Source organism: Salvelinus fontinalis, chromosome 32 (assembly GCF_029448725.1).
Source record: "Salvelinus fontinalis isolate EN_2023a chromosome 32, ASM2944872v1, whole genome shotgun sequence".
Taxonomy (NCBI): domain Eukaryota; kingdom Metazoa; phylum Chordata; class Actinopteri; order Salmoniformes; family Salmonidae; genus Salvelinus; species Salvelinus fontinalis.
Window position 1 is genome coordinate 20,253,888 of NC_074696.1, and position 20,745 is coordinate 20,274,632.

Genomic DNA, 20,745 nt, shown 5'->3' on the forward strand with positions numbered 1-20,745 from the left:
AACAGCAGTCAGAATATTCAACCAAAAACTTGAGGAATATCAGATAAGTAAATAACTTAATTACATATTGCTTATTGATGGATTTATACTGAGAAACAACAATCAACTCTATCCATCCAGCCCCTGCCAACTCGTGCCAACTCATTATCCATTCAAACTCATCAATATTATACCAATAGGCAATTACCGATGTTGACTGAGTCATTGTGGTGCTCTTGAATTAGCTTCCTGTCAAAGCAGTATTATGCTGTAATTGGTCCATTGTATCTTTTTCAAGCCTTGATGATGTGAACAAAATATAAATATTTTCCATCAGTTATTTTCCCTTCTTCCTCTATACAACCCCCACAGACACAGATAAAGACATAGACATAGGCACACTCCCCCACAAACATACATACACACCAGCCTTGGTGTGAGGAGCTATAGGAGGATGGACTCATTGTAATGGCTGGAATGGAATTAATGGAACGGTGTCAAACACAAACATAGAAACGACATGTTTGACTCAGTTCCATTCATTCAATTCCAGCCATTACAATGATCCCGTCCTCCTATAGCTCCTCCCACCAGCCTCCACTGACACACACACAGAAAATGAGAGAGGCAGGAAAGGACGGACACAGAAAGACTTGGGAATCAAATGTCTGTTGCTGATGATCTGTTGCTTCTGTTCCCAACCAAGGAGGGCCTATGGCAGCACTTAGATATTCTGCACAGATTCTGTCAGACACTATCAGTGAATCTCAGTAAGGCAAAAATAATGGTGTTCCAAAAAAGGTCCACTTGCCAGGACAACAAATACAAATATCTAGACACAGTTGCCCTAGAGCACATAAAGAATTATACCTAGCTCGGCCTAAACATCAACACCACAGGTAACATGGTCCTTTGTAGCTTTGTTGGTAGAGCATTGTGCTTGTAACGCCGGGGTAGTGGGTTTGATTCCCGGGACCATCCATATGTAAAATGTATGCACGCATGACTAAGTCGCTTTGGATAAAAGCATCTGCTAAATGGCATATTATAACTTCTACAAGGCTGTGAATGATCTAAGAGACAAGGCAAGAAAGGGCTTCTATGCCATAAAAACATCAAACTCAACACCGCAATTAAGATCTGGCTAAAAATACTTGAATCAGTTATAGAACCCATTGCCCTCTATGGTAATGAGGTCTGGGGTCCACTCACCAATCAAGAATTCACAAAATTGGACAAACACTCAATTGAGACTGCATGCAGATTTCTGCCAAAATATACTTTGTGTACAATGCAAAACCACAAACAATGCATGCAGAATTAGGATTACGCGCTAGTTATCAAAATCCAGAAAAAAGTGGTAGCATTTTGCAACCAGCTAAAAGGAAGTGATGCCCACACATATAACAAAGCCATCACCTACAGAGAGATGAACCTAGAGAAGAGTCCCCTCAGCCAGCTGGTTCTGAGGCTCTGTTCACAAACACAAACAGACCCCACAGGGCCCCAGGGCAGCAACACAATTAGTCCCAACCAAAAAAATAACTGATACACTGGAAAAAATCAACAAAAAAACTGAGCAAATTGGAATGCTATCTGGCCCTAAACAGAGATTACATAGTGGCAGAATACCTGACCATTGTGACTGTCTCAAAAAAAGACAGGATATGTGCCCATTGTTCACAAAATGAGGTGGGAACTGACCTGCACTTCCTAACCTCCTGCTAAATGTATGACACAGAGACATTTCCCACAGATCATACAGACCCAAAACTTTTTTTCAAACAAATGGAGCACAAACAACATTGTAAATACCACCAATACATATCTGTTTATCTTCCCCTACTATTCGTACTACAAATACTTTGTGGTATATGGCTAATATACCACGGCTAAGGGCTGTGTCCGCTTTGCGTCGTGCCTAAGAACAGCCCTTAGCTGTGGTATATTGGCCATATATCACTCCCCCCATTGCCCTATTGCTTAATTATACCACAGGTGGGTCTAATTTTGAATGCTGATTGGTTAAAACTGCATTCCAGCCCATGTCTATTCCAATGTTTACTATTCATTTCTAATACTTTTTTTGGTTGATGTAACATTTGTTTCTTCTCACCAGTGGCGTGTAATCATGGATGCCAAGGGAAGCCAGGCTTCCCCAAAAAATGTACCAAGAAAAGAACATCAAATAATGTATCTTTCATCTCTCTGTTTCATAATTTTTCTTCAATTCGAAAGAGGCTGAATGTATCTCACCGGAGAAAGCATCTAAGTAAGAGAAACAGCGCCCCTCTGTCTCTATGTGTAGCCCATATATCTGATGCAGTCTGGTCAATAAAGAGTATGACATTGTTGCACACCGTAGCATTGAATGCAAGGGAAGCCAGACGGCATTTGGCCTCCCTTGATGATATATAAAATATTAGCCAATCAGCGTTGCGCTAAACTGAGTGAGCTCAACTGTGAATGGGCCTGGCGCACCAAGAAAAAAGTGTCAAGGGAAGCTAGTTTAGATTTGGCTCCACACCAATCACATCACATCACATCAAAAGCATAACGTAATTTACAGTAAAAAATTGAATTGTTGCATCTTGTTGTGACATTGTCCTCGCGGTAGCTTGCTTGCTAGCTAGCTAAAATAGTAGCTAAAATCGTCTCTTTCCTAAACTAGTCATGGATGGAGATAGGGATTTGGACATGTGGTTTTACTTAATTCTCTCTACTGGCCAATAATTATAATGACGATTCTGATCCAACCATAAATTCATAATCAATCAAATGTATTTATAAAGCAGTTTTTACATCAGCAGATGTCACAAAGTGCTATACAGAAACCCAGTCTAAAACGCCAAACAGCAAGCAATGCAGATGTAGAAGCACGGTGGCTAGGAAAAACTCCCAAGAAAGGCAGGAACCTAGGAAGAAACATAGAGAGGAACCAGGCTCTGAGGGTTGGCCTGTCCCCTTCTGGCTGTGCCAGGTGCAGATTATTAGAGTACATGGCCATTAAGGCCAGACTGTTCTCCAAGATGTCCAAATGTTCATAGATGACCAGCAGGGTCAAATAATCACAGTGGTTGTAGAGAGTGCAACAGGTCAGTAAATGTCACTTGGCTTTTCATAGCCTGTTTCTCATCATCCTCCATTATTCCTTTAACGTTCCTGTCTGCCCTTTTCTCTGCTTCTCTTTGCCACTTCATAAAATCATCCCAGTCTATTCTACTTGCCTTGCCTTTCTTGGGTTTCTTCAAAGTCCTGTAACTTCTTTCTACATTCTGCTAATAAAGCTTCACTCAATGTGCCTTTTAAGGGAAAATCCGTTGTCCCTGCTCCACTCATCCACCATTACCTTCAACATTCCGGTCAGCAGGTCAGGCAAGGTTCTCCCACCCTTGCTGCTCTTGGCTCCCATTGTGAAACTCCATCTATACACACACAGACTCAGGGGCACAAACACACAACACAAACCGTGTTTGTTAGGAACGTCTTCCTTTCTTAAAATTCAGAGTTTTTTCAGAATATTTTAATTACTCTGTCATTTAAAATGTTCTACTCACATGGTAGTTCCTCCTATGCAAATGTACATATAGGTTTTACATTTATAGCTAGTTCCCAATCATAAGCAACTGTTTTACCAGTCCACTGATTAATACATTTTAGTTTACAATGTTTTTCTAACCTGCAGGAATATTTTGGAACAATTGAATCTCCAACACATTACCTGTTCCCAGAACAGGAAAAAAAAGTTTCCGGAACAGGTAGACTCCAATCAAGTTGTAGAAAGAGCTCAAGGATGATCAATGAATACAGGATGCACCTGAGCTCGATTTCGAGTCTCATAGCAAAGGGTCTGAATACTTATGTAAATAAGCTATTTTTTTCTAAAAACCTGTTTTTGCTTTGTCATTATGGGGTATTCTGTGTAGATTGATGAGGACTTTTTTATTTAATCCATTTTAGAATAAGGCTGTAACGTAACAAAATGTGGAAAAAGAGAAGGGGTCTGAATACTTTCTGAATGCACTGTTTATATCAACGAATTGGCGAGGGCACTAGAACAGTCTGCAGCACCTGGCCTCACCCTACTAGAATCTGAAGTCAAATGTCTACTGTTAATTGATGATCTGGTGCTTGTGTCCCCAACCAAAAAGGGCCTACAGAGGCACCTAGATCTTCTGCACAGATTCTGTCAGACCTGGGCCCTGACAGTAAATCTCAGTAAGACAAAAATAATGGCGTTCCAAAAAAGTCCAGTTGCCAGGACCACAAATACAAATTTAATCTAGACACCATTGCCCTACTGCACACAAAAAACCGATACATACCTTGTCCTAAACACCAGTGCCACAGGTAACTTCCATAAAGCTGTGAATGATCTGAGAGAAAAGGCCTTCTATGCCATCAAAATGAACTTAAAATTCGACATACCAATTAGGATCTGGCTAAAAATACTTACATCGGTTATAGAACCCATTGCCCATTATGGTTGTGAGGTCTGGGGTCCGCTCACCAACCAAGAATTCACAATCTGGGGTCCGCTCCCCAACCAAGAATTCACAAAAATATAAGTGATTCCCAAACATTCCAGAACAAAGCCATCACCTACAGAGAGATGAACCTGGAGAAGTGTCCTCTAAGCAAGCTCGTCCTAGGGCTCTGTTCACAAACACAAACAGACCCCACAAAGCCCTAGGACAGCAACAGAATGAGACCCATGTCATGAGAAAGAATTAACAAAATAACAGAGCAAACTGGAATGCTATTTAGCCCTAAACAGTACACAGTGGCAGAATACCTGACCACTGACTGACCCAAACTTAAGGAAAGCTTTGACTATGTAGACTCAGTGAGCATAGACCTGCTATTAAGGCAGCCGTAGGCAGACATGGCTCTCCAGAGAAGACAGGCTATGTGCACACTGCCCACAAGGTGGAAACAGCTGCACTTCCTAACCTGCCAAATTAATGACCACAGAGACACATTTCCCTCAGAATTTGAAATCAAATCCAATTTTGATAAACTCCCATATATATTGGGTGAAATACAAAAGGGCGCAATCACAACAACAAGATATGTGACCTGTTGCCACAGGAAAAGGGCAACCAGTGAATAACAAACACCATTGTAAATACAACCCATATTTGTTTATTTTCCCTTTTGTACTTTAACGCGAATGCGCATCATTGCAACACTGTATATAGACATGACATTTGAAATGTCTTTATTCAATTGGAACTTTGTGATTTAATGTATACTGTTCATTTTTGTTAATGATTTATTTCACTTGCTTTGGCAATCTAAACGTGTTTCCAATGCCAATAAAGGCCTTAAATTGAATTGAGAGACTGGTGCCACCTAGTGGGAAGTTATGCATTTCAGATGAGAGGAAATGACGTTGTGACTGAGTATTCCCAACAAATCAACGCTCGCAGAGCAGAATTCGAAAGTCAATCAGGCCAGCAGAGAACGGGGTTGTGGCTAGCTATTTCACCACGTTATGAGAATTTCTTGTGAAATAAACATATTTAAATAAAATTGCATTGTACTGTTTATAACCGAAGAGGTAAGTCAGCGGTATATGTTATATTAATTTTATTCGCAATGGATACGCTGCTAGAGGTTAGCTAGCGTAGTGGATCAACAACATTAAACCCTGAGGCCGGGGCTAAAACGCGACACTGAACAAATGTTAATTATCTAGCCTTCTAGTGATCCTACCATTTACATTCAACCATGGTGAGGGAACGGGGGCAGAATAAGTATTTTCAGCAAAGCCTAGATGACATCAAGGAAAAGATGATAGAGAAGAGGAACAAACGCCTAGCAAGCTTCTCTGCAGCCAACAGAGGATGGTCCAAAATAATAAACAAAACCAGTGGTGAGATTCCCATAATATGCTAGCCAACATCATGAAGATTAGTGTAATCAGGCTTTAATACACAATTAATTGTTATATACAGCCTAAGACTTGTGTGCAAAATCGTATGCATGTTCCTTACAAGCCAGAATGTTGAATAAAATGACAGTTGAACTTATTCGACCGGTTGTCTGTGCGGTTTGTCCTAACGCTCCTCGAAACAAAATATCCATAGGAAAGTAACGCTATAGTTTACTTAAGCAAAAGGCACCTCGGGGGTTTGTAGTTCTTTCGCACGACGCATCGAGTGCCTGGAAACAACCCGTAGTCGTGGTATATTGGCCATATACCACAAACCACCGAGGTGCCTTATTGCTATTATAAACTGTTTACCAACGTATTTAGAGCAGTAACAAATGTTTTGTCATACCCGTGGTATACGCTGTCAGCCAATCAGCATTCAGGGCTCGAACCACCTAGTTTATAACAAAACATTTTATAATGCCTGTTGGTATACAGTTAGGATCAACACTGAGGTGAAGTTAGTTTTATATTGGATATTCGGTTTTCTCTGGTCAATAACTATTGGACCATGCATGCCATGCCAATGAAATAGTATATTCTGAATCACGGGTGGATGGAGAACAATCCACACCTTTTTTGTGTGAATTTTCATTTTTAAATTTTAATACATAATATTTTTTAAACGAGCGATTATAAACAGGTTGGTTGTTTAGCAATAAAACCTATGCATGAGCAACTATGGGGCCAAACAGATGGGGGTGGCTTAGATTGTTGACAACAAGCTATATGTCATCCAATGTTTATTGAAAACAATAAATTCACACAATAAGCACTTGTCTCTCAAATACATAGTTAGTTGTTGGTTAGCTAGCTAGCACATTTTTTGCCATATAATCAATCAATGAACCCCAAAACAGACGTGGTATCAAGAACAAGATGAAACGAGCTGAAAGTAGCCACTTACGATTCCCCACATGGCAGTTTCTTGCCATTCTTGCTAGCAATCTGGCCATTCAGAATCACAACAACATGCGGACTTCTGCCCCATGGACGCACGCACGCACGCACATCATTTTTGTGACAGTGTCAGTTAACCCAGAAATACCTACTGGCACTCTAAAAAGTCGGGTAAACAATATTTTCCTGTGAATATTTTGTCTCAAATTTTGAGCTGCTGAAGGACAACCGGTAGAGTACGTTTTTAAATGTAATTTTATTCAAGGTACTGGCTTGTAAGGAACATATACACAATTTTGCAATGTTTCAGGCCGTATATACCAATTCATTGTGTATTACAGCCTGATTAGTCAGATTAGTTGAAAATGATAATGTAGACTTACTCATCACGATAACAACCTCAATTCTGGTCAACTGGACATAGCTATACCTATATATTATACTAAACAAAAATATAAATTTAACATGCAATAATTTCAAAGATTTTTCTGAGTTACAGTTCATATAAGGAAATCATTCAATTCAAATAAATCCATTAGGCCCTAATCTATTGATTGATTTTTTATTTTTATTTTTTTACATTACTGGAAATACAGATATGCATCTGTTGGTCACATATCTTAAAAAGGAAAGGTAGGGACGTGGATCAGAAAACCAGTCAGTATTTGGTGTGACCATCATTTGCCTCATGCAGCATGACACATCTCCTTTGCATAGAGTTTATCAGGCTGTTGATTGGAATGTTGTCCCACTCCTCTTCAATGGCTGTGCAAAGTTGCTGGATATTAGTGGGACCTGGAACATGCTGATGTACACGTCGATCCAGAGCATCCCGTTGGGTGACATGTCTGGTGAGTATGCAGGCCATGGAAGAACTGGGACATTTTCAGCTTCCAGGAATTGTATACAGATCCTCGTGACATGGGACCGTGCATTATCATGGTGAAACATGAGGTGATGGCGGCGGATGAATGGCACAACAATGAGCCTCAGGATCTCGTCACAGTATTTTTGTGCATTCAAATTGCTATCGATAAAATGCAATTGTGTTTGTTGTCCGTAGCTTATGCCTGCCCATACCATAACCCCACCACTATGGGGCACTTGATTCACAACGTTGACATCAGCAAACCGCTCGCCCATTGTGAAGAACATACTTCTCCAGTAGGTCAGTGGTCATCAAAGGTGAGCATTTGCCCACTGAAGTCGGTTACGAGGCTGAACTGCAGTCAGGTCAAGATCCTGGTGAGGACGACGAGCACACAGATGAGCTTTCCTGAGAAGGTTTCTGACAGTTTGTGCAGAATTTTTTTCAGTTGTGCAAACCCACAGTTTCATCAGCTGTCCCGGAGGCTGATCTCAGATGATCCCGCAGGTGAAGAAGCTAGATGTGGAGGTCCTGGGCTGGCGTGGTTAAACGTGATCTGTGGTTGTGAGGCCGGTTGGATGTACTGCCAAATTCTCTAAAATGACTTTGCAGGTGACTTATGGTAGAGAAATGAACGTTCAATTCTCTAGCAACAGCTCTGGTGGACATTCCTGCAGTCAGCATGCCAATTACACACTCCCTCAACTTGAGACATCTGTGGCATTGTGTTGTGTGACAAAATAAGCTTTTCTGGGATCTTTTATTTCAGCTCATGAAACATGGGACCAACACTTTACATCTTGTGTTTATATTTTTGTTCAGTATATAATATGCAACGCATTCTAATCTGCGGGAGGGTCTACTCCTACAAATTTGCGCCGATTTCTTCATTATACGCTCAAAAGAAGTGCATCGTCCACTTACATCCGGTAGGCAATTCTTAAAAAAAAAAAATCGTCCTGTTTTTGTTTGGAACGGCAAGGTTATTGTGGTGTCATTTCCAATGCCATTATGACATCATTTTGCTCCCCCCTCCAGCCCTGTAAAAGGGACTCGGGGCCCGTCTAAAAGTAATTCATAATCTTTCCTATTAATGACATTGCCCAGACGTCGCAGAGCATCCACCAGCTGCCCTGTTTGCAGGCGCCGCCGCCCCAGGGTGTCCCGGCATCACAGGAGTGGAGGCCATATTTCTGAGCTAGCTCCCTCTCCTCCCTCCCTCCGTCTCGCTACAGCGGGCAACGTGAAGCCGATGATACTGAAGAACGTGCAGATCAACAACAAAGCCCTGGCTCTGGCCCTGCAGGCAGAGAAGGAGAAGGTGAGGCAGGCCAATGGTATCATCCTGCAGATGAAGTGGAGGCTCAAAGACCAGGAGGCACAGGCAAGCAATGTACAGGTAGAAGCTGCCTGAATGGCTGAGTCACACTGAGTAACCAAGAAAGTTGTTCCCTTCCCCCTCTGCCCTCTCATGATATTTACCTGTGTGTTTAGACTGGACCTGCACAGCTCCCTGCTGAACCACCAAAGCCAGTGGCCTCCTCCAGGTGAGCTATTCAAATATAGTATCAACGGAATGCATCTTATTTCTGACTCGCAGTCAAAGAGCCACTGTTTGATGTCCAGTTTGATTCACCCCATCTACTGTCAGCTTGTGAATGTAATCAATTCCTCCCTGGAATTTTAAACTTTTCCCTTTTGTTATTTTGTGCAGGAGAATTCAAAGTCGTGCTGCTCTGGAAGATCTTGTAATGGTCGAAGCCCCACCCTCACCCATCAGCTCAGGTATATGAAAATTACATTTACCAGACATACCATTCTAACAGATTTTAACTGCTAGGCCTTTTTTATCCAGAATTGTGATGTTATTACTTTGGATAATTACATAGAAAACATGTTATTGTGCATGTATGTTTGGATTTCACTTTCAATGAACCATCCATGTTGTTGCAAGTGTTGACAATGACATCCATTCTCCTCTCTCAGACCCTCAGTTTCCTGAAGGGGCGGGTCGAAGCGAGAGTGATGGGCAGGGGACATTGCCACGGACAGTGGGTGTGAGATGCTGGAGGGCAGCAGGAGGCGATCTGAGCGTGTGCGGGAAGGGCCGTTCCTCGTTCTGTGAGCAGAACCACAGTTCCCCTACAGAACCTCTCATACCGGAAGAGACAGAGGTCCTAGTGGAGAGCCTGGTTACAAACGACAGAAGAGGCCAGAACCCCATACAGGAAGTCCAAATCCAATTGGCTCAGAGGAGTTCCAGCAGCACTCCACCCCAGGGCCACCAGCCAAACCAGCCAATCAGCAGCAGCAACCCCGGGCCAAACCGAAACAGGCCCAGCCATCGCAGCCCAAACCCGAACTGGAGAGGAGCCGCAAACCAGACCGCCCTCCTCTGAAGAAACCCTGGGAGACCTCTTAACCCAGAGCCCAGTCCAAGAGCCAGGACCCCTCGGCTACGCGGACCAAAGCCGGGGCGGGAACCACTGCACTTCTCAACACCTCCCTCAACACATCTCAGGGATTCAACGACACCTTCGACTTTGACTGCGAGGACAGGGTACACCTCACCCCCTTCAAGGGTGACGGGGGCAAGGATAACCCCCCAGCTACACCCATACAGGAGGAAGAGGCAGAGAGGGGACAGACCCTGAAGAGGACTCGGTCATCACCAGAGTCTAGTTCTTCTTCTGAGTCAGAACACAGCCCCTACATTCCTCAGAAACGGAAGAGACATTGCCCTCCGGACCAGGCCAAGCCCGCCCTCGCTCGTAGAGCCAGAGGGCAACCCTCCAAAGCAGCTACAGACAAGGAGAGTGCCCCCCCCACTCAAACGAGAGTCGTTACATGGTGAGCATTGAACTGTTAACCTACACAATTAGGACTGTCTTTAAAATTATGTATCAAGTGCCATGATTGCTCTGAAGCGTTGCTGTAAAAATACACTGGATAGGTGCAGTGAAATGTGTGGTACTACAGGGTCAGCCATAGTAGTATGGCAGCAAATTAGGGTTAATCGACAGATTTTTCACCTTCTCTGATCAGGTATTCGAACCAGCGACGTTTCGGTTACTGGCCCAATGCTCTAACTGCTTGGCTACCTACCGCCCTGTTATCCACTTAGTGTCCAGGTGACAAAATGATTGTAGGCACAGCTCTCATATACATGTTTTTTATATACATTAGCACATTTTCTGTTATAGAAGAGGGTAAGCGTGTTCAATTTGTTGTTAATCTCCCGTGTCTAGTATCCAGAATGGAGGTCAGTGCCACCCCTGTGGTCCTTGACAAACAACTCAAGGAAGAACCAGAAAAGAGACGGAGCTTGATTCAGATCCGCTTGTCTGTGGTTGCCATGGAGGCCAGCTCGTTAAATTTACAGGATAGCCCCTATGTCCTAAAAGCCGTGGCGTATGGAAGACACAGGGCCCCCTAGAGCAGGCCAAGCCTGCCCTACTTGCAGGGGACTTCACCTTAAAGCAGACAGAGTCAAGGAGAACATCCCCCCTCCGAAACGACTGTTGTCATGTGGTGAGTAGTAAACAACATACAGATTTCTACATTGGAGTTATAGGAAAGGATAGGCTATGACAGCGATTCTCAACTGGTGGATCACGGGTTTCTGAGTAAAAAATTTTTTTTTTAATGTATTTTAATAATTTTGGGGGGTGATTTTTTTTTTTACTCTAGTCTAAACTTAAATGACTAATACAAGGTAGAGAATGTGTAGATATTATAATGAACCTAAAAAATATATATAATTGAATCTCTGAATAAATTTTCTTCTTCAATCATAGTATTTTCAATGTAGAGTTATTAGCAGCACTATATAGCAGATTTGGCTGATTTAGTGGTCTCAAACCAGTGAGCTTACCAACATTCTTCATCAAGAATAAGAGTAATATGGAGTTATTGACAATTAAAAAGGTAGGAATGTTGTTCCCTTGTCATAGAATTGCTACTGTCAATATAGCATTTCTTTTTCCAGATAGCATTTCAGCAAAATAATTTTACAATGCGAATATTAGGTCACGACTGAGAACCTAGTTTAACTTTGGTTTCGATGCAAAGCCAGTTGCGAAACACTTGGCTATATATTGTGTCTATATTGTTTCTGGTGCTTAACTCTCTGTGTCTATCCAGTCAGAAGAGTAGAGCCCTGTCCTACAGCTGGGCCCGCTGAGGTCCCTGAGATAGAACACCAACTCCCAGAAATCCATGGGAGTGTCTTTGTTGACAGTCCTGGTCCAATGGCAGAGCAAGGTCTTGAGGGTCACACAGGTAAGTGGGTATGCTTGTTATGGTGATAGTCTATTGAAATGACTAAGGCTTCATCCAAATGGAAACCTATTCCCTATGTAGTGCACTTTACAGGGATTAGGGTGCCATTTTGGACAAGTGAAAAATGGTCAGTGATTGTGTGTTCCAGAGCACCACAGAGTAGATGGCGAGGAGGCTCTGCTTCCTGTCACTCCAGGACTGGAGGAGGAGATGATGAGGATCGACAACGTCCTGCCTGTTTTCAGGGTCTCCCCCCGTGAGCCTCCTGGTCCTGGGTTATCGACAAGCAGCACCCCCCAGAACCACGCTGCACTGATCCCCAAAACATGCAGGACAGGTACTGCCCAGTTGGCTGCCAAGGACATGTTAATGAATGATGCTAAATCAGTGTCCTCTCATTCTTTCACACTACACTTATACGTTCAACATGTACAGTGTTCTTCACTGACCACTAAATCAAATCTAATTTTATTGGTCACATACACATGGTTAGCAGATGTTAATGCGAGTGTAGCGAAATGCTTTGGCCATATCAAAATCTCTTCTCTCATTCCATCACCTCTGTCAGAACTATCAGTCCACTGGTGTCAATAGAATATCTGCCTGAACTTTACACTTTTTTTCCCTCCAACTTTTCTGCACTTACAACTCACTTTGTCCTCTCACCACAGGTGGGCTTGGTGTCAGAGCTAGGCGGGGTTTCAGTCTGATTGATGTGACCAATATTACCTCTGCAGCCTATCGGAAGTTCTCTTTAAAGAGCTTCCGCCCTTCAGACCGATGCTCCATATCCGCCCGCAAGAGGAGGTCCACGATAACAGTGGACTACAAAGAACCGTCGCTGCACGCTGAGTATTAAATATACACAGTCAATATGAGACTGCCTGAATACGTAGTATTATATACACTGAGTGTACAAAACATTATGAACACCTGCTCTTTCCATGAAAAAGACTGACCCAGTGAATCCAGGTGAAAGCTATGATCCCTTATGGATGTCCCCTGTTAAATCCACTTCTATCAGTGTAGATGAAGGGGAGGAGACAGGTTAAAGAAGGATTTTTAAGCCTTGAGACATGGATAGTGTATGTATGCCATTCAGAGGGTGAATAGGCAAGACAAAAGTTTTAAGTGCCTTTGAACAGGGTATGGTAGTAGGTGCCAGGCGCTCCAGTTTGAGTGTGTCAAGATCTGCAACCCTGCTGGGGTGTTCCCGCTCAACAGTTTACCGTGTGTATCCAGAATGGTCCACCACCCAAAGGACATCCAGCCAACTTGACACAACTGTGGGAAGCATTGAAGTCAAAATGGGCCAGCATCCCTGTGGAACGCTTTTGACACCTTGTAGAGTCCGTGCACCGACCAATTGAGGCTCTTCTCAGGGCAAAAGGGGGTGCAACTCAATATTAGGAAGGTGTTCCTAATGTTTTGTACATTCAGTTTATACAGAGTCAATATGAGACTGGTTACATCGACCACAAAGTTTCACAGGAGCTAAAAATATAGGTTAGGTACACCACCCGGTTCACGAAAATGGTTTGCTCCTACAGACAGTGAGTCACATGGTCGTGTCTTGCTATATAAAGCAGGCAGACAGGCGTCAGGGCATTCAGTTACAGTTCGATTGAACGTTAGAATGGGCAAAACTAATGGCCTTAGCAACTTTTAGCGTGGTATGATCGTCGGTGTCGGGCATGCCGGTTCCAGTATCTCAGAAACGGCCGACATTCTTGGCATTTCACACAAGACCGTGTCTAGGGTTTACTGAGAATGGTGCAACAAACAAAAATCATCTAGTCAGCTGCAGTCCTGTGGGCAAAAACATCTTGTTGATGAGAGAGGTTGAAGGAGAATGGCAAGAATCGTACAAGATTTATAAATAATCTTTGTATATGATATCTTAAATAGGACTGGTAGAGTTATGTCACATGCAGCTAACAATAATATATGGAAATGTCTGCTCTACTCAAAATTACAACCAACTAATTGCAGCATTACCACAAAAATTGGAAGAGGAAAGTGGAAGGGGGGAAAAGTAAGACAGTTGTCTGTCGGCCCTGCATTAAAGACCAAAATGTATTAAATAAAATTGAGATAAATAAAAAAAAGTAAATCAGTTTCATTTAAGGACCAAAACATTGCCAGCTGTGCCATATAGATTGCAAAATAGTTGGGAAGAGATTTTCAATGTACAAATTCCATGTCCATGTATCCACACAGTTGAAGTTGGAAGTTTACATACACTTAGGTTGGAGTCATTAAAACTAGTTTTCAACCACTCCACAAATGTCTTGTTAACAAACTATAGTTTTGGCAAGTCGGTTAGGACATCTACTTTGTGCATGACAAGTCATTTTTCCAACAATTGTTTACAGACCGATTATTTCACTTATAATTCACTGTATCACAATTCCAGTGGGTCAGAAGTTTACATACACTAAGTTGACTGTGCCTTTAAACAGCTTGGAAAATTCCAGAAAATGAGGTCATGGCTTTAGGAGCTTCTGATAGGCTAATTGACATAATTTGAGTCAATTGGAGGTGTACCTGTGGATATGTTTCAAGGCCTACCTTCAAACTCAGTGCCTCTTTGCTTGACATCATGGGAAAATCAAAAGAAATCAGCCAAGACCTCAGAAAAAAATTGTAGACCTCCACAAGTCTGGTTCATCCTTGGAAGCAATTTCCAAACGCCTGAAGGTACCACGTTCATCTGTACAAACAATAGTATGCAAGTATAAACACCATGGGACCACGTAGCCGTCATTCCGCTCAGGAAGGAGACACGTTCTTTGGTGCAAAAAATGCAAATCAATCCCAGAACAACAGCAAAGGACCCTGTGAAGATGCTGGAGGAAACGGGTACAAAAGTATCTATATCCACAGTAAAACAAGTCCTATATCGACATAACCTGAAAGGCCGCTCAGCAAGGAAGAAGTCACTGCTCCAAAACCGGCATAAAAAATCCAGACTACGGTTTGCAACTGCACATGGGGACAAAGATCGTACTTTTTGGAGAAATTTCCTCTGGTCTGATGAAACAAAAATAGAACTGTTTGACCATAATGACCATCGTTATGTTTGGAGGATAAAGGGGGATGCTTGCAAGCCAAAGAACACCATCCCAGCCGTGAAGCATCAGGGTGGCAGTATTATATTGTGGGGGTGCTTTGCTGCAGGAGGGACTGGTGCACTTCACAAAATAGATGGCATCATGAGGCAGGAAAATTATGTGGATATATTGAAGCAACATCTCAAGACATCAGTCAGGAAGTTAAAGCTTGGTTGCAAATTGCTCTTCCAAATGGACAATGACCCCAAACATACTTCCAAAGTCGTGGCAAAATGGCCTAAGGACAACAAAGTCAAGGTATTGGAGTGGCCATCACAAAGCCCTGACCTCGAACCTATAGAAAATTTGTTGGCAGAACTAAAAAAGCATGTGCAAGCAAGGAGGCCTACAAACCTGACTCGGTTACACTAGCTCTGTCAGGAGGAATGGGCCAAAATTCACCCAACTTATTGTGGGAAGCTTGTGGAATGCTACCCGAAATGTTTGACCCAAGTTAAACAATTTAAAGGCAATGCTACCAAATACTAATTGAGTGTATATAAACTTCTGACCCACTGGGAATGTGATGAAAGAACTTAAAGCTGAAAGAAATCATTCTCTCTACTATTATTCTGAAATTTCACATTCTTCAAATAAAGTGGTGATCCTAACTGACCTAAGACAGGGAGTTTTATTTAAAATACATTTATTTAAATGTATTTGGCTAAGGTGTATGTAAATTTCCGACTTATATACATACATACAGTTGAAGTCGGAAGTTTACATACACCTTAGCCACACTTTGCACCCCCCTACACATTTATATAATGTGGTGTTCAGGTCCACTGGACCTGAGTGTAATAAAAGTGTGTAGTGTGTGTTTGGGTGTGAAAACAAGTAAAAATGAAATGAAAAGGTTTGTTGTATGCCTTCACTCGGTCTTCCTCCTCCCTGGCCCTGCTGTTTCAACACAGAACCCAGAACCTGTCTCCCTTCCTGTCTGCCCGTCTCCCCCTTTTCTCGCACTCTTTACCCTTTGTACAGTCGTGGCCAAAAGTTTTGAGAATGACACAAATATTAATTTTCACAAAGTCTGCTGCCTCAGTTTGTATGATGGCAATTTGCACATACTCCAGAATGTTATGCAGAGTGATCAGATTAATTGCAAAGTCCCACTTTGCCATGCAAATGAACTGAATCCCCCAAAAACATTTCCACTGCATTTCAGCCCTGCCATAAAAGGACCAGCTGACATCATGTCAGGGATTCTCTCTTTAACACAGGTGTGAGTGTTGACGAGGACAAGGCTGGAGATCACTCTGTCATGCTGATTGAGTTTGAATAACATACTGGAAGCTTCAAAAGGAGGGTGGTGCTTGGAATCATTGTTCTTCCTCTGTCAATCATGGTTACCTGCAAGGGAACATGTGCCGTCATCATTGCTTTGCACAAAAAGGGCTTCACAGGCAAGGATATTGCTGCCAGTAAGATTGCACCTAAATCAACCATTTATCGGATCATCAAGAACTTCAAGGAGAGCGGTTCAATTGTTATGAAGAAGGCTTCAGGGCGCCCAAGAAAGTCCAGCAAGTGCCAGGACCGTCTCCTAAAGTTGATTCAGCTGCGGGATCGGGGCACCACCAGTACAGAGCTTGCTCAGGAATGGCAGCAGGCAGGTGTGAGTGCATCTGCATGCACAGTGAGGCGAAGACTTTTGGAGGATGGCCTGGTGTCAAGAAGGGCAGCAAAGAATCCACTTCTCTCCAGCAAAAACATCAGGGACATACTGATATTCTGCAAAAGGTACAGGGATTGGACTGCTGAGGACTGGGGTAAAGTAATTTTCTCTGAAGAATCCCCTTTCCGATTGTTTGGGGCATCCGTAAAAAAGCTTGTCCGGAGAAAACAAGGGGAGCGCTACCATCAGTCCTGTGTCATGCCAACAGTAAAGCATCCTGAGACCATTCATGTGTGGGGTTGCTTCTCAGCCAAGGGAGTGGGCTCACTCACAATTTTGCCTAAACACAGCCATGAATAAAGAATGGTACCAACACATCCTCCGAGAGCAACTTCTCCCAACCATCCAGGAACAGTTTGGTGACAAACAATGCCTTTTCCAGCATGATGGAGCACCTTGCCATAAGGCAAAAGTGGCTCGGGGAACAAAACAACGATATTTTGGGTCCATGGCATGGAAACTCCCCAGACCTTAATCCCATTGAGAACTTGTGGTCAATCCAGAAGAGGCAGGTGGACAAACAAAACCCCACAAATTCTGACAAACTCCAAGCATTGATTATGCAAGAATGGGCTACCATCAGTCAGGATGTGGCCCAGAAGTTAATTGACAGCATGCCAGGGCGGATTGCAGAGGTCTTGAAAAAGAAGGGTCAACACTGCAAATATTGACTCTTTGCATCAACTTAATGTAATTGTCAATAAAAGCCTTTGACACTTATGAAATGCTTGTAATTATACTTCAATATTCCATAGTAACATCTGACAAAAATATCTAAAGACACTGAAGCAGCAAACTTTGTGAAAATTAATATTTGTGTCATTCTCAAAACATTTGGCCACGACTGTAGTGTGTTACAATACACAATGTCTTGCGGGAACCTGCACAATTCTTTTTTTACAATACATTATTTCGATACATTGAAAAAAAAATGCTGTATTTTCCCACACTCTACCCCAACCAGGTGCACATTGGGGGAGGGACACAACAAATAAATACCTTTGCATGTGTGGCTCCTTACCACAATCAGTATGGCAAAAATAATCTTTGCTCTGAGGGCCTTAGAAATACTTTTTTGCAAAGAGAAGCTAGTGTGGAAGGAGCGTCTTCCACTTTGGAAGATGAAGAATATGAGGATCATGTCTCTGTCAATTCAGAGTCTGACAATGAGTTGAAAGAAGATAGAATTTACCCTCAGCTAGGACCAGCCAGCCCCAGGACCAGCCGTCAGCAACCAGCTCATCAGCAGCCTGCAGGAGGTTAAATAGGGATGTCAATAAATGGTGGCATTGAATGGTCTTCTTGACCAAGGAACGAGCCACCCCGCATGGCTGCCAATGTGATAAGGATGCAACCAGGACCGACGCGGATGGGGGTTACTCATGTGCAGGACATAGTCTTCTTTTGAACTGTTCTTCCCAGACACCATCCAGAAAATCATTATGGACAGCACTAATTTGAAGGGAAGCTGTGTTTTTGGAGAGAGATGGAAGGAGACGGACCAAACTCATTTACATGCATATTTTGGCGTTCTTATCCTTGCTGGTGTTTTCAGATCCAATGGGAATCCACAGAATCCCTGTGGGTTAACTTTTACATGCAACAATGTCTCTGGAAAACTTCCACATTATTTCCAGGATTATCTGCCTCAATAACCGAGACACCAGACCAGCTCGGCGGCAGAGAGACAAGCTAGCTGCAATCAGGTCAGTGTTGAGCAAGTGGGTGTACAGTACAGCCTTCCCCTGTTTTACAACCCTGGGCCCAACGTTACTGTTGATGAGCAGCTTGTGCCATTTAGGAACCGCTGCCCCTTCCGGCAGTACATACAGTCTAAACCCGCAAAATATGGAATCAAGATCTGGGCTGCCTTTGATGCTGCTTCATCATATGCATGGAACTTGCAAGTGTATACAGGGAAGCCAGGTGGAGGGGCCCTGAGAACAACCAAGGGATGTGGGTTGTCCTGGACGTGACACAGGGACTCCGTGGCCACAACATTACATGCGATAACTTTTTTTACTTCGCACAAGCTGGGAGAGGAGCTCCTCAAGAGGAAGCTGATGATGGTAGGAACAGTAGGAAAAAACAAGCCAGAGCTCCCACCTCAGCTGTTGAATACATGGAACAGCCTATCAATTCTTCTAAGTTTGTGTTCACAGCCAACACGTCCCTAGTGTCCTACGTGCCAAAGAAAGCCAAAAATGTGGTACTCATGAGTACGCTGCATAGGGATGAGATAATCTGTGGCCAGGAACATCAAAAACCAGAAATAATAATGGATTACAATGGCACAAAAGGAGGGGTGGACAATTTAGGCAAGCTGGTAGCTTCAGCTCCAAAAGAAGAACCCAAGCTGGTCATTTGTGATATTCTTCAAGTTCTTGGACATCTCGATGTATAATGTGTTTGTCATCTGGATGTCATTGAACCCAGATTGGAACAGAGGGAAGCTCCAGAGGGAGACGGCTCTTTCTCGACGAGCTGGGCAAGGCATTAGTAAGACCTCGAATCCAGAGGCAACATATCCCAAGGACCCCGGTTTCTGCAGCCATCATGAGGAGGATTCAGGAGGAGGATGATGGTGCCCCATCTGCCCGACCCACAGAACCAACAACTCCAATACCGGAAGTAAGTGTGAGTGGTGTTGTTGCGTGTGTGTGTCTGACTCTCCTACCTTGGCCTGCTGTAACTATATATGTGAGTGAGAAATTTGTAAAATTCCTGAACTGAATGTAAAATTCCTGAACTGTGTTCATCATTCTAAATTGCAGCCGGTAGTAACAAGAAGAAGCGCTGCGATGTGTGTGGAACCAAGAAGGACAGGAAGACACAGTACACAAGCATCAAGTGCAAGAAATACATTTGCAACACAAACACAGCAAAACTCTGTCCCTCGTAGTGTGTAAACTGGCCTTAATTTGTGTAAAATTTTTGTTCAATGGGGCTCATTTATCATTTCCATAAAATACTGTATTTCAAAACAATAAACATCAATTGTGATAACCTTGTTTCATGTATATTTGTTCAAGATAAACATGATTTCCCCCCCCCACCTATGTCTTGATTATAATTTTATAAAAAATAAAACAATAGCGCTTTTATTGATAAATGTGATCTAGCAGAGGTAAATGGCAAATATTAACCATGTTTGCGGTCTATATTGCTTGTAATTGATATGTCAACATCTAAGTATTTTTACGTAAATTGATATGACTATTGTTTTAAAAACCCAATAATGTTGTGGGTCTATCAACCTTATTGGTTGAATAACAAAACATGAACACCACACAAGATAATCTCTATCCTTTCTCAGGAAACTGAGGCGTGGAGACAAGTTCACAGACACCAAGTTCCTCCGCTCTCCCATCTTCAAACAGAAACCCAGGAAGTCCATGAAGACCCAGCCGTCGTTGGAGAAATACAATGAGTCTTTTGTGGGATGTCGCTAACATGTGCTTTATGTCCACACATTGAACACATGTTTTACCCATTCAAATTTGTTTGAGAGTTAGTTTGGCACCTGTGTTTGTGGTAAATTATTTTAATAGTTTTTTGTCCAATGAAATAATGGAAGCAGCTTAAATTGTGGTTCATTTCTTAGTTCATTCTTTGTTCTTTTCAGTAGGCTGAATTTAGACAAATCATTAGGGGCATTGGAGATGTTCAAGTATATCTCCCCAAAATCTATATTCTCTCCATCTCCCCGTTTCGTGATGCCTGTATTGATTGTTAGCCACCTGTAGAGGGCGATGTTAGAACAGCATTCTGTCGGACGACATGTTCCTCATCTACTGTATGGTTGTGTTCAGTTAGTTCACTGTTGTACATATATGTTTTGCTTGCCTTTTCTAGAACTTTGAATATTCATTTGCCACATGCCGCTGTTTTCATGCGTAAGATGTTTTGGTTTTATGAATAAACATTCAGTCCATGATTCCTATTCAGCTGAGTCTTTAATGGCCCCGTATACACTCAGGTTGTACAT

The 20,745-nt window shown here is 42.7% G+C and overlaps 1 protein-coding gene across 1 annotated transcript; it reads left to right on the top strand.

Moving 5' to 3' along the window:
• Window positions 1-3,932: 3,932 nt before the first annotated feature.
• Window positions 3,933-20,700, top strand: LOC129830530 (shugoshin 1-like). The gene is given in 15 exon segments (XM_055893095.1): window positions 3,933-5,873; window positions 6,134-6,143; window positions 8,935-9,084; window positions 9,180-9,232; window positions 9,400-9,470; window positions 9,672-9,917; window positions 9,920-10,535; window positions 10,731-10,747; window positions 10,934-11,077; window positions 11,080-11,133; window positions 11,136-11,216; window positions 11,829-11,966; window positions 12,115-12,550; window positions 12,609-12,818; window positions 20,074-20,700. Coding segments are annotated over 15 exon segments (2,523 nt in total). The 5' UTR covers window positions 3,933-5,712; the 3' UTR covers window positions 20,210-20,700.
• Window positions 20,701-20,745: the final 45 nt, after the last annotated feature.